Source organism: Anopheles arabiensis, chromosome 2, assembly GCF_016920715.1.
Source record: "Anopheles arabiensis isolate DONGOLA chromosome 2, AaraD3, whole genome shotgun sequence".
NCBI lineage: Eukaryota > Metazoa > Arthropoda > Insecta > Diptera > Culicidae > Anopheles > Anopheles arabiensis.
In genome coordinates, this window is record NC_053517.1 from 45,752,700 (window position 1) to 45,769,988 (window position 17,289).

Sequence of the window (17,289 nt, forward strand, 5' to 3'; positions counted from 1 at the left end):
GCGGCTCGCGTCGGACGCGAGGCATGGATCATGGTTTTTAGGATTTTCCTTTTCGTGCTTTCCACGCCTTTTCGCTCTATCTGTATTTTTTTTTTATCATTCCTCTTGCGGATAAAGTGTGGCGATCGCGATCATTGCTATCGAAATGATTTGAAACTATTAGAAACTATAAACTGAATGCAGCTGTGGCAGTGTAAATGGTTTCAACTTTTCACCAACACAAATCGTCGTAGTGGAGGAGAAAAACACAACCACTGCAACGAAAAAAAGCATTCTTTGACCATGGAGAATGCCGTAGATGATGCGCAATATTTAAGCTGTTTAGTTATAAAATTTTGGAAAAGTTTGGAAAATGTCGTTTGAGCCCTTTTCCTATTTGGGTAAAATAAATGCAATGAGCACATATAAAATGATCTCAGATAATTCAACAAATATTAAACAAAGTAAAAAAATCCATCGTAATAAGCAAATTCTAGTTCTACAACACTATGACACTGAACCTACAACCAATGATAAACTGAAAAATAAATAAAAAGTGTAAATATGAGCAAGAAGTTTATAACAACACACATCGAGTTTGGGAAAATGAGTCATTGTTTTTACAGATTCTGCAACCAAAGATTAATCTACGATCTAGAGAAAGATCATTTACAAGTGAAAGCTCAACACTTGCATATGTCGAACAAACATGTTGGAAAAAGCGCGAACGATAAACTAGACCTCGCGATCGATGGCATACGAAGATCGCGAAAATGATTTAGAGATAGCAATTGTATCGGCTGTAAACAAATATTAATGTAAATGGGTCCCTATCAATAACACATCTCTATGTCTGCCTCATCCCAGAGCATATTAAGCATATTTGCGCACGCAGATCGCAACAACGATCGCATTCTCTCGAAAGGATAAATGCTGTAAACTTTGCAAAAACAAAACAAACCACTTTAAACAAGTCTGCCGGTGACACATGGGGCAATTAATCAAGTTTAAAAGTACGCAAATCAACATTTATAACACTATTGAGTTAGTGGAATTCATTTTATTGCTTTTAAAGGCAACATAACACATACCAATCGATACATCGAGTTATCCCTCGTGTTTCGATAATGTTTTTCGTAAAAATCGAATCACATAAAAAAACTTTCTAAACCTTATGACGCATATTCATGTTGAACGGGTCTCAAGCGCACCCATCGTCACCAGCCAAAAACCGCTGAACCATGCAATAATGTTTTATGGAACATGTAAATGCGATTAGAGCAGTTTGTTCGACAAATTGGCTTCCGCATAGAGGGGCTGCGCTGTATTTTGAAACAGAAACATCGGCGATTTAAATGCGACTTCAAAGCTGAATAAGTCTGGCAGCTTGTTATACATTTGAGGTTTCTTGATTTTCATTACGTTCAGTAAAAGTAGTGGAACTAAAATACATACAAGGTTTGTGCAGTTTTCTTAGCGAAGAAGGACAAATTACATATAATACGATCTTTCCAAAATACCTGATATTCAAGACTCTGCAAGGTTACGTGACGTGAAGAGCAAGGAGCGACTGATCCAGTACAAACCTTGAAGAAAAGTCAATTTTCCATTTGCTTTTGTACTTTCAATACAGAAAAAGTATGCAAAACGCACTAATCAATGCGTACAAAAGGGAGAAATGCAGAGAGAGAGAGAAACAGAGAGCATTTCATCTTCATGATGAAACACCACCTTATTGGCGCCATCGGGGTGCCCAATTTTTCCCACTTACACTTACACCAAAAAACACCAAAGTGCTGCTTCTCAATCGATTGGTCCACTTTTTTGTGTGAGTGTGGATGTGGTTTTATTTAGCTTTTCTTGCCCCACAATGCTGCCAGTAGCTCGCGCGTTCGGTGCAATAATTTAATAACCTTCTTTTCCCAAATAATGTGTTTACGCATTCGCAAGGGAAACGATGGGTAAAGAAATACGCAAACCCCCGTCCCGAACGTGTCGATCGCACCGGGGAGCTATACAGTTATACACTAGGAATTGATTGGCTGGCCGGTGATGGTGCACCGGCAGGAAGAATTGCTTTTATAATGAAATTTATCTAGAAAGCTTAGATATTGCATATGAAAATATATACATATTATGTTGTGTTTTGAAAATGTCTTACTTTTTGAACAAAATTACCCTTCTTTTCTTACATAATCTCATGTTTTGAGGAACTTTTAACAGTTTTAGTTAATTTTGGAAAGCTTGTATACAAATTCTTAAACCCATCTTTATTTATAACCCTATCCATCTTTATTCGTAACCAGATCAAACAAAAGCAACTTTACAAAACATCTCAATCAATAATCCAAGCAGATGGCAATATATGATATTGATATGCTTACACTAATGAGATTTTACTTTAACAATAATATGTTGAACATACACCGAATATAAAAGGAACGGCTGCGGCCACATTGCTTAATGTTTCTATTCCTATGCCATCAATGTGGGCCATCGTCATCAATTCTGAAGTGCATACACTCGAAACGCAAATTAATTTCCACATGTGCCAATTGATCGCCCTGCCAAATGTATGCCCTTTTCACTCGCTTAAAACGTGTCAAAACACCGTTTACTGGGCGTATTGGCCAAACATACGCGGTCAACCCGGCGTGCGCACTTCAGACTCCTTGCGGGCTGCCCAATAAATTCAAACGGCGAAAACTGCTCTGACACATTCCACCTCATGTCTCGTATCCCGTACGGAACCTGTCCACCACCGCTGGGGATCATCGGGGGCCTTATTTAAAGGAGGGCACACTCACAGTCGGCGCCGTGGGAAGCACAACAAGCACACAACATCTTCCCCGGTGCAGAGGGAGGTTTCTTTCTTTTTTTCTTCTAATGATAGGGACTTTGAAATGGAATGCGGAAGGTACAGCTTGGTCTGTGGGTTACCGAAAAAGGTTGAAGATAATTTTTGCTGTGTGTGTGTGTGTGTTTTTTTTACTTGCGTTTTGCTATTGTATGGTGAATGCGATAATTAAGGAGAGAGAAATTTGCTAAACGAAACCTCATTGCTCACCATCCCCTTTTCCTATTGATGGGGGTGAGCATATGCGAGGGAAGGAAATGAGCCACAATCTGCAATTCTTATTGCTCTTTTCGTACTGCCTTTTGACCTAACAGGTACACACGGAAAGATGATCATGATGCGATCGCCGATATTTTCACCTCAAATCTAGAAGAAGAAAAAAAACACATACACAACATCGAACAGAGCATATGCCGTATCAAAGTACTGAAGATGCTTTGGTTGATGTTTGATGTGTTTTTTGCTATCGCCAGTGCTACTATTATCATTACCATCTTCTTTTAGATAGGAGCTGGAAAGTTATCCTCATACGTCTGGGCTTCGATTTCACCACTAGCCAGCTTTCCATGAGTTGGTAGAGTTAAATGGCCAGAAGTTTGACAAATTTGCCTGCTTAAAGAGTATCTCTTGGCGGAATGTATCCCTTTAGATTGTTAGCACCGCATATGCTTCATTTTGGTTTGATTTTTTTTATTGAATTTAGTTAAAATAATTTCGAATAGTGAGCCCAGTGAAACGCATTGCATATTGAACATCTTTAAGAGTAATATAAAAAAAATGGACACAAAAATATATTTTCTACATGATTGGTTTCAGTTTTAATTGGTAGTTGCTGTTACTGTCGCTGTCATCGAAAACCTTTCCCTCGCTCTTTTTTCTCTTCGATAATTTAAAGAGTGCAATTGTATAAACATAAACATTCAATACATAGATTTTCCATTTTTTGTTTTTCAATTTTTTATACTCAATAACCCACCCACCACCGGGATAATTAATACAATATCACACTTTTGCCCTGCCTCTCATTTGAACATGTTTGTCGCATTTGATTTCCTCTCTGAAAGCTGGTGCACCGTTGCACAAGAAACGAGAGAAAGGAAATCAAACCCGACGCAACAGAATTAATCCGCACACGTGACCGCGCTCATCACCCAAACGGTTGCGTATTGAAGCGTGTCTGAAATGTAACGATTGCACGCAGCAACATAATTTAAAACGCCGGGTACGCACATCTCACTCGCTCTGTGTTTGTGTGTGAGTGTGCTGTGTACACTGCGCGGCGTCCTTGATGGGCGTTGGACAGCGAGCATCCACATCACTTTCTGTCGATGTAAAAGGCCAATTAATAAATCTAAACCGATCTGAACGGTTCCATCTGGTAGCTGGTGCGGGTGGAAGGGAAGGGCGTGTTTTGCAGACTCTCTACGCTGCATCTCGATGCATCAAGATGCGTGGCATTTTGAGAAAGCTTAGTTGCATTGCATCGAGGGAATGTTACGCTATAAGAAAACATTTAGAAATCCTTTTTTGATAAGCGCACCGCTAATCGAGCGTGGCTGCAGTTAGGTTCGTGTTGAACGTCTGTACAGAACGGTAAAAAATGTACATCCCTCAATGTCCGAGAGATAAGGAAATGCATCATTCATGTGTGGTCGGAGTTTTCTTTCTTTACGCTTTGGTAATATCAATGGCGATGTGTTAAATAAGGTTGTTTTTTTCTTATTTCTCGCCGTACACTAACCTTGAATAGAATTGGAAATCAGGTAAAGTTCATGTTTAGGGAATTAATTTGGGTCGTACATTTTATTTATAATTGTGTTTATGTTTAGTGCTAATTGATTGAACTTTGCAGTGATGTACATCACTGCAACGGAGATTTTTCCGCGATATTGCTGTTTCTCAACACCAAATTTACATGTTTGGAATTTTGAACATGAATCTAGTTCTTTTATGACATAGGAGAAAAAGTATTGAAAATATTAAATATTGAACATCCAAGACCTTACCAGTCTTTCGATTTCACGTTCTTAAGATCTTAAAATCCTTACTAGACCAAGCGTCACACTTCGCCGATAATTTGGTTAAAATAACTTTTTTTAATGCAAACCATCTAGTCCATTCCCAATTGACATTTTCGAGTTCTAAAATCGGAGTTTTGAGCTATTTCCCTTAAACTGGCACCTTCTCTTCTTCTTTGGCTCAACAACCGTTATCGGTCAAGGCCTGCCTGTACCACTTGTGGGCTTTGGCTTTCAGTGACTAATTGATTTCCCCCCATAGCAGGATAGTCAAATCCTACGTATGGCGGCACGGTCTATTTTGGGGATCGAACCCATGACGGGAATGTTGTTAAGTCGTACGAGTTGACGATTGTACTACGAGACCAGCTAGAAACTGGCACCTTAAACTTCGCTTAAAGTGCATCAGTTTAAGGGACTTTTAGAACAAGCCCTTTAAAATCGACTGTGAGGTGTATTTTTCGATGCTTTCTTCTCTATACTTTGGGAAATAACGTTTCGAATTCTTATTACTGGTCGTATAGTCATTTTATACAAAAAAAAACATCGAATTTTCACTAAATAACACCGTACCAAAAGTATCTTCTCTTTTCGCCAAATATTAAAGCAAATTGATCCAAAATGAATTGGACGCCATCTTCATCCAATAAAAGAAGGTCATTCGCACGCACAAACAAAATTTTGACACTTTCTACATGTTTATCACACACAAATCCACATATTTTGGTATCTCGAGCGACATTCGAGCAGATCATGGTCAAAAATTTAGAACATATGTCACTTGGGTTGGGTTATTTATTGCTTGTATAAAGTCAGCCTCAACTACCACACGCTAGGGCGAGAATAATAGTCTAGCGATTAGTAGAAACTGTTAAATTGCTTATAAACGTTACTTGTAAGTGAATGAAGACACTACATGAATATGATCCTGTATTCGACGTGATTGATTGATAAACCGACCTGATTACCAATAATTTGATCCATTTTTGTTTCACAACAAAGGAGAAGTGATTGTTATTCGGTCAGTTCGATTAAAGTAGATGATTGAAAGATTACATGAACATGGTAATTTGTACAATTTTTACTCACTTAATGAGTAAATGAAATATTAGGACTCAGGTAGAGGAAAGCCATCTGCCACACACAAAGGCCAAACAATAACAAAAATAACAAAAAATATTAATCAAAACACGGAATCATCTTAAGCATCATTGAAAACGTATAAAAGCAACCCTTAACCGATTTTCTCCCGAACGTGACCTCCAAAACGTCTAACTTCCATTTACTTTGACGTGTCCATCAAAAGCACGCGCCACCGCGCCCGACGGCGGGGTACATTCGCAGGTGCATGCAAAACGGTGTGGCTCGCCCCATGCGGTGGGTTGCAGGGCTCCAAATGCGAACCAACACAATTTCCGCTTCTGCCCATCATCATCGCTGGTATACAGCCTGTGCAGGGGGCCATACGCTGAAATTAAAACCACCGACCCGCTCGCTCAACCTTGGCCGTGGATATTCGGCTGTCAGTTCAAGTTTTCCTTTACAACCTTTGGCTGCGCTGCCCGCAGAGGAAGGGAAAGTTGTTTCCATCCTTTTGTGGCCGAACCAGATGCTGATGAAGACGAGCTGCCAAAAACGTAATCATCAACCACCATCAATCGATCAGCAGCAGCAGCAGCATCATCGTTGCACTGAACTTTGCACTCAACCTGTTCAAGTACGATCGATACAATCGTCAGTGGGGAAGCTGGTGCTCGCAACGATCATAATGGGCAGCGGTAGAGAAAAGGTAGCGAGGAGAAGGAACCAGCCACAAAAATCAACAACCGATCGAGGCCATGGGAATTGGGGATGCCGCAAGGGGCGTGTATGCTGTGTGGTCCATATATTTCGTGGCGCAGTACAGTTTGCAGGAAATTCCTTTTGGCTCACACCTTGAAATTGGGTTACACGAGCGTTTGTTTGTTTCGGCAACTATTGATGAGTTGAGCAAAGTGTGGAGCATAGTGGTGAGGGAGATTTTCCCCATCTGCGACCGGTTGCACTGAGATGCTGCAGCTGTGCAACTCATCACAAGCTCACCAAGTTGATCGCCGCTAGTGAGCAGCAAAGGCAATGCGGAAAACTCAGCGATCAACTATCGAAAACAATGTTAAAGACATCATGACTTGAATCATTTTTATAATTTAAATTAAATTCTCTAATTTATTGTTCTAAACATTTTAGCTGAAAAGCTGCAAACAAGTTTCAAAATTCTAAATAATTGAATTCATGCGGTTCGTATGAAACGTCAATGTTCACTATCGCTCAACCATACTTTACCGGAGTGAGAAGTTTGATTATGTTCGTTTGCAAACCATGAGAAGATTAACAGACTTCACCTAAATACCACAAAGCACTGGCAGCAGCATGGCGGCGCGGCCGCCACCGGAGTAGTAATAACAGTGTGTGGAAGCGTTACCGAGCAATTATAACTGTACACTCATCACTGGGCCGGGGCCAACCATTTTCGGCACCAAATCAGACCCGCCAGCTCCCGGCTCCGTCGGGGGAAAAACGAAGATGTGGGGGGGAGGAGTGCTATCGGTCGGTGCCAGCTCTTCGATAAAATAATAAAAACTAGATATCGAAGAGCATCATGCACTGCTGGGGTAAGCTGAAAATAAACAACACGATTTTCAAATCGGAAAAGCACAAAAGCACACACAATTTCGTTGGGGTGGGATTGTTTTAAGAGCAAATTAATATTTGGACACTCATGGTGGCCCGTGAAAACCAGAACAGCAAACGCCATTCCATTCATTGTGTATTTTAGCACAGCACAATTTTCACAGAATGAAGTTATTAAAAAAGATTGTACAATGTACACACAATTTTAAAACCTTCAAATTATTGTAGAGTTTTCAAGCATTTGTTAATCTAATCTTTCAGCTATTTTTCCAAGCAATTTCCTTTTATGCAATTCATGCTTGATTAAATCCTCTCCAATGCCATGTAGAAGCAAAACATTAAGGATGCAATTTAGAGTAATAAATAATTGAAAATTAATCACAACTAATTAATATTTGAAATGTTTGGAATGTAAAGTATGATGATGTAAAGTATGAGTATGACATCGAGTGATCATTTCACAAATAGAGCTTACAATACGACAATTGCTTTTCGGCAGGAGTTGTTGGTCTTTGTATTGTATGTGTATTGTATGCTCTTGTATCTTCATTGCTTACCATCGAACATTTTTCACATCCCGAATCATTTGTTTTATATTGTTCCTGATGTTCTTATGTTAAATAATATCACTAAATGCTTCAAAAATGTAAGGATCGGATGGACCAACCACAACATTCTCTCGCCCAAAGACATATCTTGCATGGAATCGGAATTAAGACGAAAAACTCTCACTAAACTAAAAATAACCCGAAAATTCCCAGATAGTAAAGTAATATTGCACGCTAGGATCCACGCCCAAAATTGGGAATTAAATTGTGAACTTGTCTAACGACATAAATTTTAATGAAAACTATAAAACGTTAAATGTAATTTCTAAAATATTCAATAATTCCAATTTTCTCCAAATATTATAATTAAATTAGTTTATCTGTGGAATGACCTGACATTTTAAAGAAATGTCAAGTGCAAGTCCTCATTAAACGTACACAAAAAATCTAAATAATTCGTAACAGTTATAAAATTTTGTATAATTTTAAAATGTACAAATTGTCAAAATTTACACGAAGCGGGTTTAAAGTGATACATTTAGAATTTGCATGTTCCATTGAATTCTTAAATAAAGACAATTTCAACGTTCAAGCATATCATATACACAACATAAAACATCAAGTAAAGAACTAAGAGAAAGAAGAGATTTTTTTCTGAATTTATCTCACCACACCATAAGATCTGGTTAACGATTTTGTTGCGTACCTCCCAAAAACAACCAGTCCGTCAATATTAATTTGCCCATCTTGACCCATTTATTAATCGTGTCCAGCATTCTCAAAAATGATGCTACCCACAGATTAGCTACGGTTGGATATTTAATTCTTCCGCTGATAACAGCTGTTGCGCATTAGCACACAATAACAACAAAAAAACTCCTTCCTGTAGCAAACTCACCGCAACTGCCAAACCTCAACGACCGAAGTAAGTTATTAATGATTGGATGGGTTTAACTTTTCTTTTTTTATTAAATTAACGGCATTAGCTTAAATTTGCACACTCTTCTGCTAACCGCGGAGCAGCTGTGCGAATTATGCTTCTGTGCAAACGGCGAAACTGCTGCCCAAATTCGGTAGTCTTTTATCTCTGCGTGTGCTGGCGTTGGAGCTTTTGGGCCGGGGGTTTCAGCATCATTAGAAAACAAATGATTTCCCCGTTATATTTTGGGCTCACCAATTGGATTAGCCTTAACCCTGGGCGAGCATTACTCGCTCATGTTAAGGGTGCATACATTATCGTAATCCGTTGAGTCAAATCATTTAGAGTTTTTTGTATTTGTTGTAAATTTATAGCAATCTTCCCTTTGGAAAGGTTCACATGGTACGGGTAGTATTAAAATCAATTACGGGCGAGCTTTTCCTACTTTCTGCAAAATCAATTATGCAATAATTATAGCAATGGAGGATAACGTCCGATGCTTTTCTGACAAAAATTGTACATTTCGCAAGCGCTGCGCTCACTACCAGCGTCAATAGATCCGTTATTAGCCATCGACTCGAGTGGCGGCAATCAAAGTGTGTTGCACAAGCGCACATCCTTTCGGGGGTGTAGCACACACAGATCGTTGAAATCCGTCGATTTTTCTTCTTATTTCGCAAAATAACAAACAAGCCATTATTAGCCCCACCCCACACACACACGCCAGGTAAAGGCCATGCGGTCATGCCCGCCTGTGTACCGACGGAGGACGAATTAATTTTGCTCGCACAGGCAACAAACAACATTCCAACCGATTTCACACATGTGCAATTAATGAAATCATTTTGATTTCAGTACGAAGAATTTGGTCAATTTGGTGGGTTGAAAAAAAAAACTTTGCACAATCACATTATCAAAATCGTTACTCCTACGCATATATATATACTCAGCTTTTCAAACGAGAAGTAGCAAGTGTTGATCAATCGAAACGAAACGACTAATTGGATGCATTTGTAATGATGAAAAAGAAACAAATGCCAACAACATTATCTTCATCACGTACAAGCGCAAACGACGCAAGAGTCATTTATCGCTTTTATTTGGGTAAAATAAAAAAAACGGGGGCGAAAAATGATAATTCCTTCAACACTCAATACCTTTTTCCCTTGTCTTATAGCAATGTTCACGTAATTTGTGTCCTCCTTTGGTGGAAATTGTATTTAGATTCGCGAATAGTATACAAACTAGAGACATCAAAGAAAATTCATGAAAACAACTGTGATCTTTGTTTGTGTAGATGCATTACTACGTAAGATTCTCGAAAAAGCAGTGAAATTTCTTTCCATTTTCCTTTAAAAATAGAAATTAATGCAATAGCACCAGCTTATATAGATCCCAATGATCAAACTGCGCTTCTCTGTCAACAATCCCATATTGTCTAGTGGTTAGGATATCCGGCTCTCACCCGGAAGGCCCGGGTTCGATTCCCGGTATGGGAAAGATGCTTTATTTTTAAAGATATGTCACCTATAACTTTTATATAAAAGAAAATCGTATACAGAGTTTTCCCCGAGTTACGCGAATCGAATAATAATGCGTTCCGGAGACATTCGCGTATCTCGAATGTGTTCGCGTTAGTAAAAAATCACGTGTTTCAGCCAAAATATTGTTGATAAATGGTCATTTTTCATTAAATGTAGTGTTTTTATGCGTTAAATTACATGTTTAATACAATTCGTTTAGAAGATCAGATTATTTCGTTCTTTTTAGCGATTTCAAACATTCGACAAAAATACAATTTATTTTGCATTTGACAATTGTTGCAGAAATTTGTACTGATTTGACAAATAAACTGTCAAAATTAAAAATTCGCGTAACTCAAAATCGCGTAACTCAAGTGTCGCGTAACTCGGGGAAAGACTGTACAATAAAATATAACAGTTTTTATTGCAATTCTATTTTAACAAACTAATAATATTCACAGTCCTGATTTGCATTGTTTGTTTGCTTCCGCCTTCCGGCTAGTGTTTATCAGAATCTAATCCTGCACACATTATTGCAGGTTGTTAGTGTGTAAATTACTAGCAACCAGCACAGTCGATCCCTAATTACCGTATCCAACTAATTGGAACCCATATAAATATGCAGCTCGAATGTTTTACTGCGAACCAAATCAGATGCACACCCCATATGCAACTCTGGTTTATTATTTCTCCATCGGAGGAAATGGATGAAGGTTTTTTTGAATAGCTTTACAACAAACCCACAACGTACATCCCGAATTAAAGCACCTGAAGCAAAGCAAAATAGCACAACGCAAATCCGCGATCAAAAAAACAATTCAATGTCAAATGTAACGATCCGCTGTGCACAAATCGGCGGAAGCCCCTTCCATAATGAGTGGGTTAGATAAAGAAGGTCTTTATCGGACAATAAGATGGTCGAAGATGGTTACGGTACGGTAGTGCACAATGGTGTGTACGGCTTTGTGCGAAATGGCAATTTGAAGCGAATTAGTTTAACTCGATGTTTTACCTACTAAAGCTTGCTCAAACCACGAAGTACGACACAATGATGGGTACTGATATTGTTTCAAATGCTTTTGGGGTTTAAAGTTGTAAACTCATTGTCACCGACTCGGGGGTGTAATTTTGCAAACGAACGAAGATGCCTCACCCTAGATTTGCTTCCCTGTGTGCCCCGGGGTCGAGGGGTGGATTAAATCGAGACAGAAGACACCCACTTTTTGATAAGCTGCTAATGGAGCTGTGGTTTGGCATTTGTTCGTCACACAAGACCTTCGCAGAATTAGATTAGACTTGTGAATGCAAAAAGAGAATTAAAAAACCCATAGAAAAACATCACTTAAAGTAAAACAAATCGATGCCGGCATGGAAAAGTTTCTGTTCCACTGTACTTCAAACGTATAAAATAATTATGTTTTGATGATCTACATAAGATTCAATTGGCGCTTCTGTTGCGTTAATTAAGCTATCGATCGTTTTCAATCGATCGATGTGAACCGCCCTCAGCTTTGTAAAGGTTCCATTAAAAATACAAAAAAAACACGCCCAATAAAAAAGGACCACCCCGGAACACTCGCATTATTGCACACGCCACAGTAAGAAAAGCAGTAGCGTACAACGGGAACACTACTTCTTGTTCGAAATTAGCCCGCAAGCGGCATGCAAAGTACATTTTCGCCACAAACTTTACAAACGTGTGCGTTGTTTGGTGAATTTCGCTCTCCTTTTACCGTTCCACCGACAGGTTCACGTGCTCTAGTTTTGAGCGTCAATTTTCCCCCTCGCCCAGCATGCCGCGCTTGTTGTAGCAAAGCCAACCGGCCCAACCGACAGCCTTTTATGTGCCGACCGATCGACACACGTAAGAAACGTCACGTATTGGCAAAAGGAGATACAAAAATTTGACACGAAAACATCACACTTGTTCCGCATTCCACAGTGAGGAACCGATGAGCAAACTGTTTGGATTCATGCGTTCTACGTGTACATAATACTCACCCGTGATGTGTGCCGCCGAGCAGCCGCTGGTGATGCAATTGTGGTGCAGGAGATATGATGATCACTTTGCTGTTGCAATCGCGTGATCGGTCATCTCGAGCAGCATATGAACTGCACCCACACGTAATTACTCCCTCGCCAACTGTTATCACACTGTTCGATGCACACTTTTGGAGGATTTTCAATAATTATTTACAGCAATTTCGGCATTTCGAGCTCAAATTAACCCGTTTCATCGATCGCAATCAATTCATTTTCCACGTTTATTTCCTTTTCAACGAGCCACAACCTCCCGGCTGCAGGAGAACTTCAGTATGCATAACTCAACAATGATAAAATTAAAAAAAAAACACTGATGCGCCTACTTTAAAATATCCCACTGCCAGGCTATCGACTGCACCTCTGGCTTGTACCGTTGATGAGGCTCTGAAATAGAATGTAAAAAAAGAATTGAACGTTTTGAGAAAATCAATCATACCTTCCGCCGTTGGCAAATTCCCTTATCACACTCACTTATCAAGGAGTACCGCTGGGAGTCCTGCGCTTTCACAAGGTCCGCCGGTGTCAGAATCGTCGCTGGGACATCACCGATCGCGGCCGCATCGCCGCCACTGCCGATGGTCGGCGGCATTCCTGGCACGATCATTTCCGGCACCCAAATCGCATCCAGCGAGTAGCGAATCAGCTGAAACAGTGCACCATATTCTTCCTGCAGCTTGTGCGCCTCGTCATCGTAGCATAGTTCCATCGCCACCTGGCAAATGGAGCGTACGTGTCGCTGTCGCTCGACTCCGCACACACGCACCACCAGCGAGTGTAGTGCATCGATCAGGGCGATATCCTCGAACGGGTTGCCTTCCTTTAGGTTTAGCAGCTTCCGTTCGTGCTTGCGACGATTTTTGCTGGAACGATGCGACTTTCTAATGGGTAGACGGAATAATTTAAAGCGTTATTAATCCACGGTTTAGTTGACCGGAATGTTTCAACATCACTTCATACCCTGAACGACCAGATGTGCCCGTGTGACGCGATGAAGCGATGGTGGAGCTATCGGAGAAGAGATCACAATCACCACAGTCTCCATCCCCATCGTCAAGATCGCCAGCTGCTGCGGCAGCCGATTGTTTCCGGATTCGGTCCTCCCGCACCGTTGATAGCCGGTCTTTTTGGCGCAGAAATTGTTCCTTTTCTGAGCAGAGTGTTTCGATCAGTGTAGTTAAATATTCTCCCACACTACTCCGAACCGCCTCGTGCAGCTCGGGTTCGGTGGCTAGCAAAAGTGCTCGCTCGTAACGATGATCCTTCACCAGACACTCAATCGCTAGCCGCGCATCCTTCAGATGATCGTGGGCGATCGTGGCTGCTGCATCATATTCGCCGGCTTCCAGCAAACCCGGCACAAGGGATCGCAGCACGGCTTCCACCGCCACCGAGGAGTCGGTAGACAACCGTACAACGCGTCGCCAATCCAGTGCATGGCGTGCGGAAGAGATGGCCTGCTGCAGATCTCCGGCCCGTTCGTACATCAAACTAGCGTCCGCATGTTTGCTACCCTTTCGCAGATAATCACCATACACTGCGCAAACTCGACGGTAGTGGTCCTGATTCGCACTATCCCTGTAGCAGCGCAGAGCGACCCCATACAGCTGGTGGGTCGTGATCAGCTCCAGTGCCTCCCGAAACCGGTCCTCGTCCGTCTCGTACCGGGCAATGTGTTCTAGCGCACGATCGTAACGCTTCAGGTGGCAATCGATGCGATACTTTCGATAGTTTTCCTCCATCCGCTTCAGCTCGTTCAGGAAGGGAAGATACTCCTTCGGATCTTTCTGCGACTTGGTCGCTACAAACAGCACGAGCCCGAAATCGTACATGCCCAGCGCCACATCGTACAGTACGTTCACCTCGACCAGATAAAGCAGATAGCGTAACGCTTCCTCTGCAGCCTCGGGCGATTGCTGTTGCTGCTTCAACGTCCATATGAGTGCCAGTGCGTTTTCCAGTTGTCCCTGCTTTACGTGGCAGGTGATTTTTGGAAGCGTTAGCACGGTCGGCTCCGAATCCATCGCTGCGAGCAATCGGTCACTGCAAAAACGCACCTTTTCCGCAATGGAGTAACCGTCCGGCAGCGAACCACCACCGGTGCCGCGGTCGAGATAGTTACTTTCGTACATTTTACACGCATCCTGGTTTGCCAGATCCGATATGAAAAGGTTCAACCAGTTCACGTTCGTTATCTGCCGCAGGAAGTGACTCGCCAGATGCTGCAGAAAGCGAGCCGGATCGTGATCGACGAGCAGATTCAAATTGATACGCTCCTTGCGCATAATATCGAACGCTTCGTAGTACTCGAGAGCGTCCAGATGTTTTGCAATCAGACAGAGCGATAGCACGCGCGGATTGATCGCTTCCAGATTGCCACGCGGTAGCTGAAAAATGGTCCGCGAAGCTCTAGCCACAACCGCCACCAGCTTCGAGCCACGTTCGACTCTTCGCTCGCCGATGATCGGATCACGGCCGGGTGCCACAACCGCTGCACCGAGTGCGATGAATTTAAGCTCCGAAATAGTGGTGCAAAGTAGGTAGCTGTCGGTAAGCAGAGCAGACGTTATGTCTGACGCGAGAAGACTTCCGTCACGGTACAGGTGACGGCGGTTCTGCGCCAGCGCGTACACTGTCCGTTCAGGGCGGTTGCGATCGACAAACAGTTGTTCGCAAAATACCGGCAAAACGCTGTGATTGCGTGAGCTTGTTTCCAATGCACCATCCTGCTGGCCGGTCAATCCTTTTACCTCCATTACGTGGCCAGATAGCAACTCAACAAGAATACTATCCGCTCCGGACGATTCAATGCAACCGATTTCCTCCCTGTTTTCCATCTCCATGTGCCATACTTTCTTCAAGCCGGGGACGTCATTATGCATTGCAATGGTATAAACGCCGCAACGTAGTTGACTGTGATCCATCACGAAATTATCCGCGTTCAACCAAAGGTAGTGAAGTCCACAGTGGTGCTGTTGGGGAAAATCTTCGTTGAACATTTTCAGCTGTTCTGGTGAAATCTTCAGCAATACGGTAACTCCAGATAATATGGATCTACCCGCTGTCTTGGTAAATACAGCATCGAACAAAATGATTTCACCACGGCAATCCACGGTAAAGAAGGCGTTTGAGCTTATGTCCTGCCCTAATGCTTCGCTGCGTCCGGCTGTACGAATGAACCCGGTCGCATTGATGGGATGCTCTTGCTCCAGCGTATAGCCACACATAGGCGGCGGTATGACGGCCTGCCGGAAACCGGTCAACAGCAGTCGCTTTCCATCGATCACCGCTACCATCGCTTGATCTTCTTCCGAAAGGCCCACGGAACGATCCACTCGAAAATCGAACCGGATGCACTCATAAACGCCTGGGTCAGATGAAAACAAATGGAGGGTTTTGCCGGCCGTGTGACGCTGATCCCACTGCAGTCCAGTTAGCGCGGTACCAGGCGGGTAGGTCAAGCTTTGCTTCAAGTACCAATGATAGTTTCCGATCACGTACAGCAACACGCCGGCAGTCCCTTGCTCCCCATCCACCCAATGCACGGCGAGCACGTCCGAGTCCGCACTCCAGTGAAGCGACTGTACGCTTTGACCGGCGCGAGGGTTCAACGTCAGCGGAATCTCCCGGTGTCGCAGCCCATTCTTCTCGAACAACGCTACAACATACCGATCTTTAAGTTCCTGCGGGATCGCAATCCAATTGCCCGACGGACGCCAGGCAAGCGAACCCTCCAGCCCGTGGCACTTTTCCGACGTGTACTGCAAAGCGCCCTCCTTGTTGAACACCTTGAAAGCTCGCTGACCAAACGGTGCCAGGTAGCCGACCGCAAAGTATTCTCCATCCGCACGCCAGCTGATGTTTACGGTCGCGTCCAGCTGTCGCTCCGTCTCCGCTGTGTCCGGCTCGCTGGGCGTGGTACCCTTCTTTGCGGCAGCCTTTCCCTCCGAGCCGTGAAATTGAGTTTCCTTCTTGCCCCAGCCCACACTCATGAACTGCCGGTCGCCGAACGTGTCGTCCTTCAGCTGTACCTCGTTGATCGGCTCGAACTCGCTCCCGATCATGGTGACAACGTTCAGCTCGCCGTCCACAAACACGACCAGCTCCTGGTCCGGGCTCCACTGCATCGCCCTGATGCCGTGCTTGCAGTGCGTGACTTCTTCCACCACTCCCGTCTCCAGCTTGCAGGACCACACGTTTCCACTCGATGACGCACAGCAAAGCTCGTCGGACAGGGCCAGATGCTCCAGCGCTATGATGTTCTCGTATCCGTCCGATTGCGACAGCAGCGGTTCGCAGAACGGATGCTCCCGGTCAACGAACAGCGGACAGCAGTACACACCACTGTCCTGCACGAAGTAAAACTTGTGGTCCGTGTTTTGATCGATCGCAAAACCGGACCGAACTGAACGGAGCGCATTTTCCGATAGGTCGAAGCGAGAGTGTGACACACGGTACAGGTTCCTCATTGTGCGGCTGCAGTAGCTATATTAGCATCGAAAATTCAAAGGATTCTGCAAGAAACGCACAATTGAATAATGTTTGCACAGTGAACACGTTTTTGTTTGTTACCTTGTTTACAAATGATTTCCACTGCGCCGTGCGGCAGTTTGACACAATCCCTTGAGAAACGTTTTTCCACTGTCCAGCTGTCTTGTAAACAGTGGAATACAGTGACGGCAATAATTATAAGCAACTTTTGTGTGTATAGTTATGTTTTTTAAGGAAAAAATAT

At 42.8% G+C, this 17,289-nt stretch overlaps 1 protein-coding gene and 1 non-coding gene across 2 annotated transcripts; one reads left to right on the plus strand and one right to left on the minus strand.

The window, feature by feature from the left end:
- The first annotated feature begins 10,418 nt into the window (after window positions 1-10,418).
- Window positions 10,419-10,490, plus strand: Trnae-cuc. Its single transcript has one exon. It is a non-coding gene; the product is annotated as a tRNA-Glu (tRNA).
- A 2,260-nt stretch (window positions 10,491-12,750) lies between these two features.
- Window positions 12,751-17,196, minus strand: LOC120895553 (putative elongator complex protein 1). Its single transcript, XM_040299041.1, has 4 exons — window positions 17,127-17,196; window positions 13,515-17,068; window positions 13,029-13,435; window positions 12,751-12,941 (listed from the first exon to the last, which is right to left on the minus strand). Exons 2-4 carry the CDS (start codon window positions 17,021-17,023, stop codon window positions 12,877-12,879), a joined length of 3,981 nt encoding a protein of 1,326 aa, XP_040154975.1. The 5' UTR covers window positions 17,024-17,068; window positions 17,127-17,196; the 3' UTR covers window positions 12,751-12,876.
- Between the last annotated feature and the right edge of the window lie 93 nt (window positions 17,197-17,289).

Excerpts from the sequence above, each read along its gene's own strand:
- LOC120895553 (XM_040299041.1), bottom strand. The coding sequence starts at position 17,023 with ATGAGGAACCTGTACCGTGTGTCACACTCTCGCTTCGACCTATCGGAA. Across the intron at positions 13,436-13,514 it reads GGCACATCTGGTCGTTCAGG|AAAGTCGCATCGTTCCAGCA; the intron begins GTATGAAGTGAT and ends TCTACCCATTAG. Across the intron at positions 12,942-13,028 it reads CCAGCGGTACTCCTTGATAA|AGCCTCATCAACGGTACAAG; the intron begins GTGAGTGTGATA and ends ATTCTATTTCAG.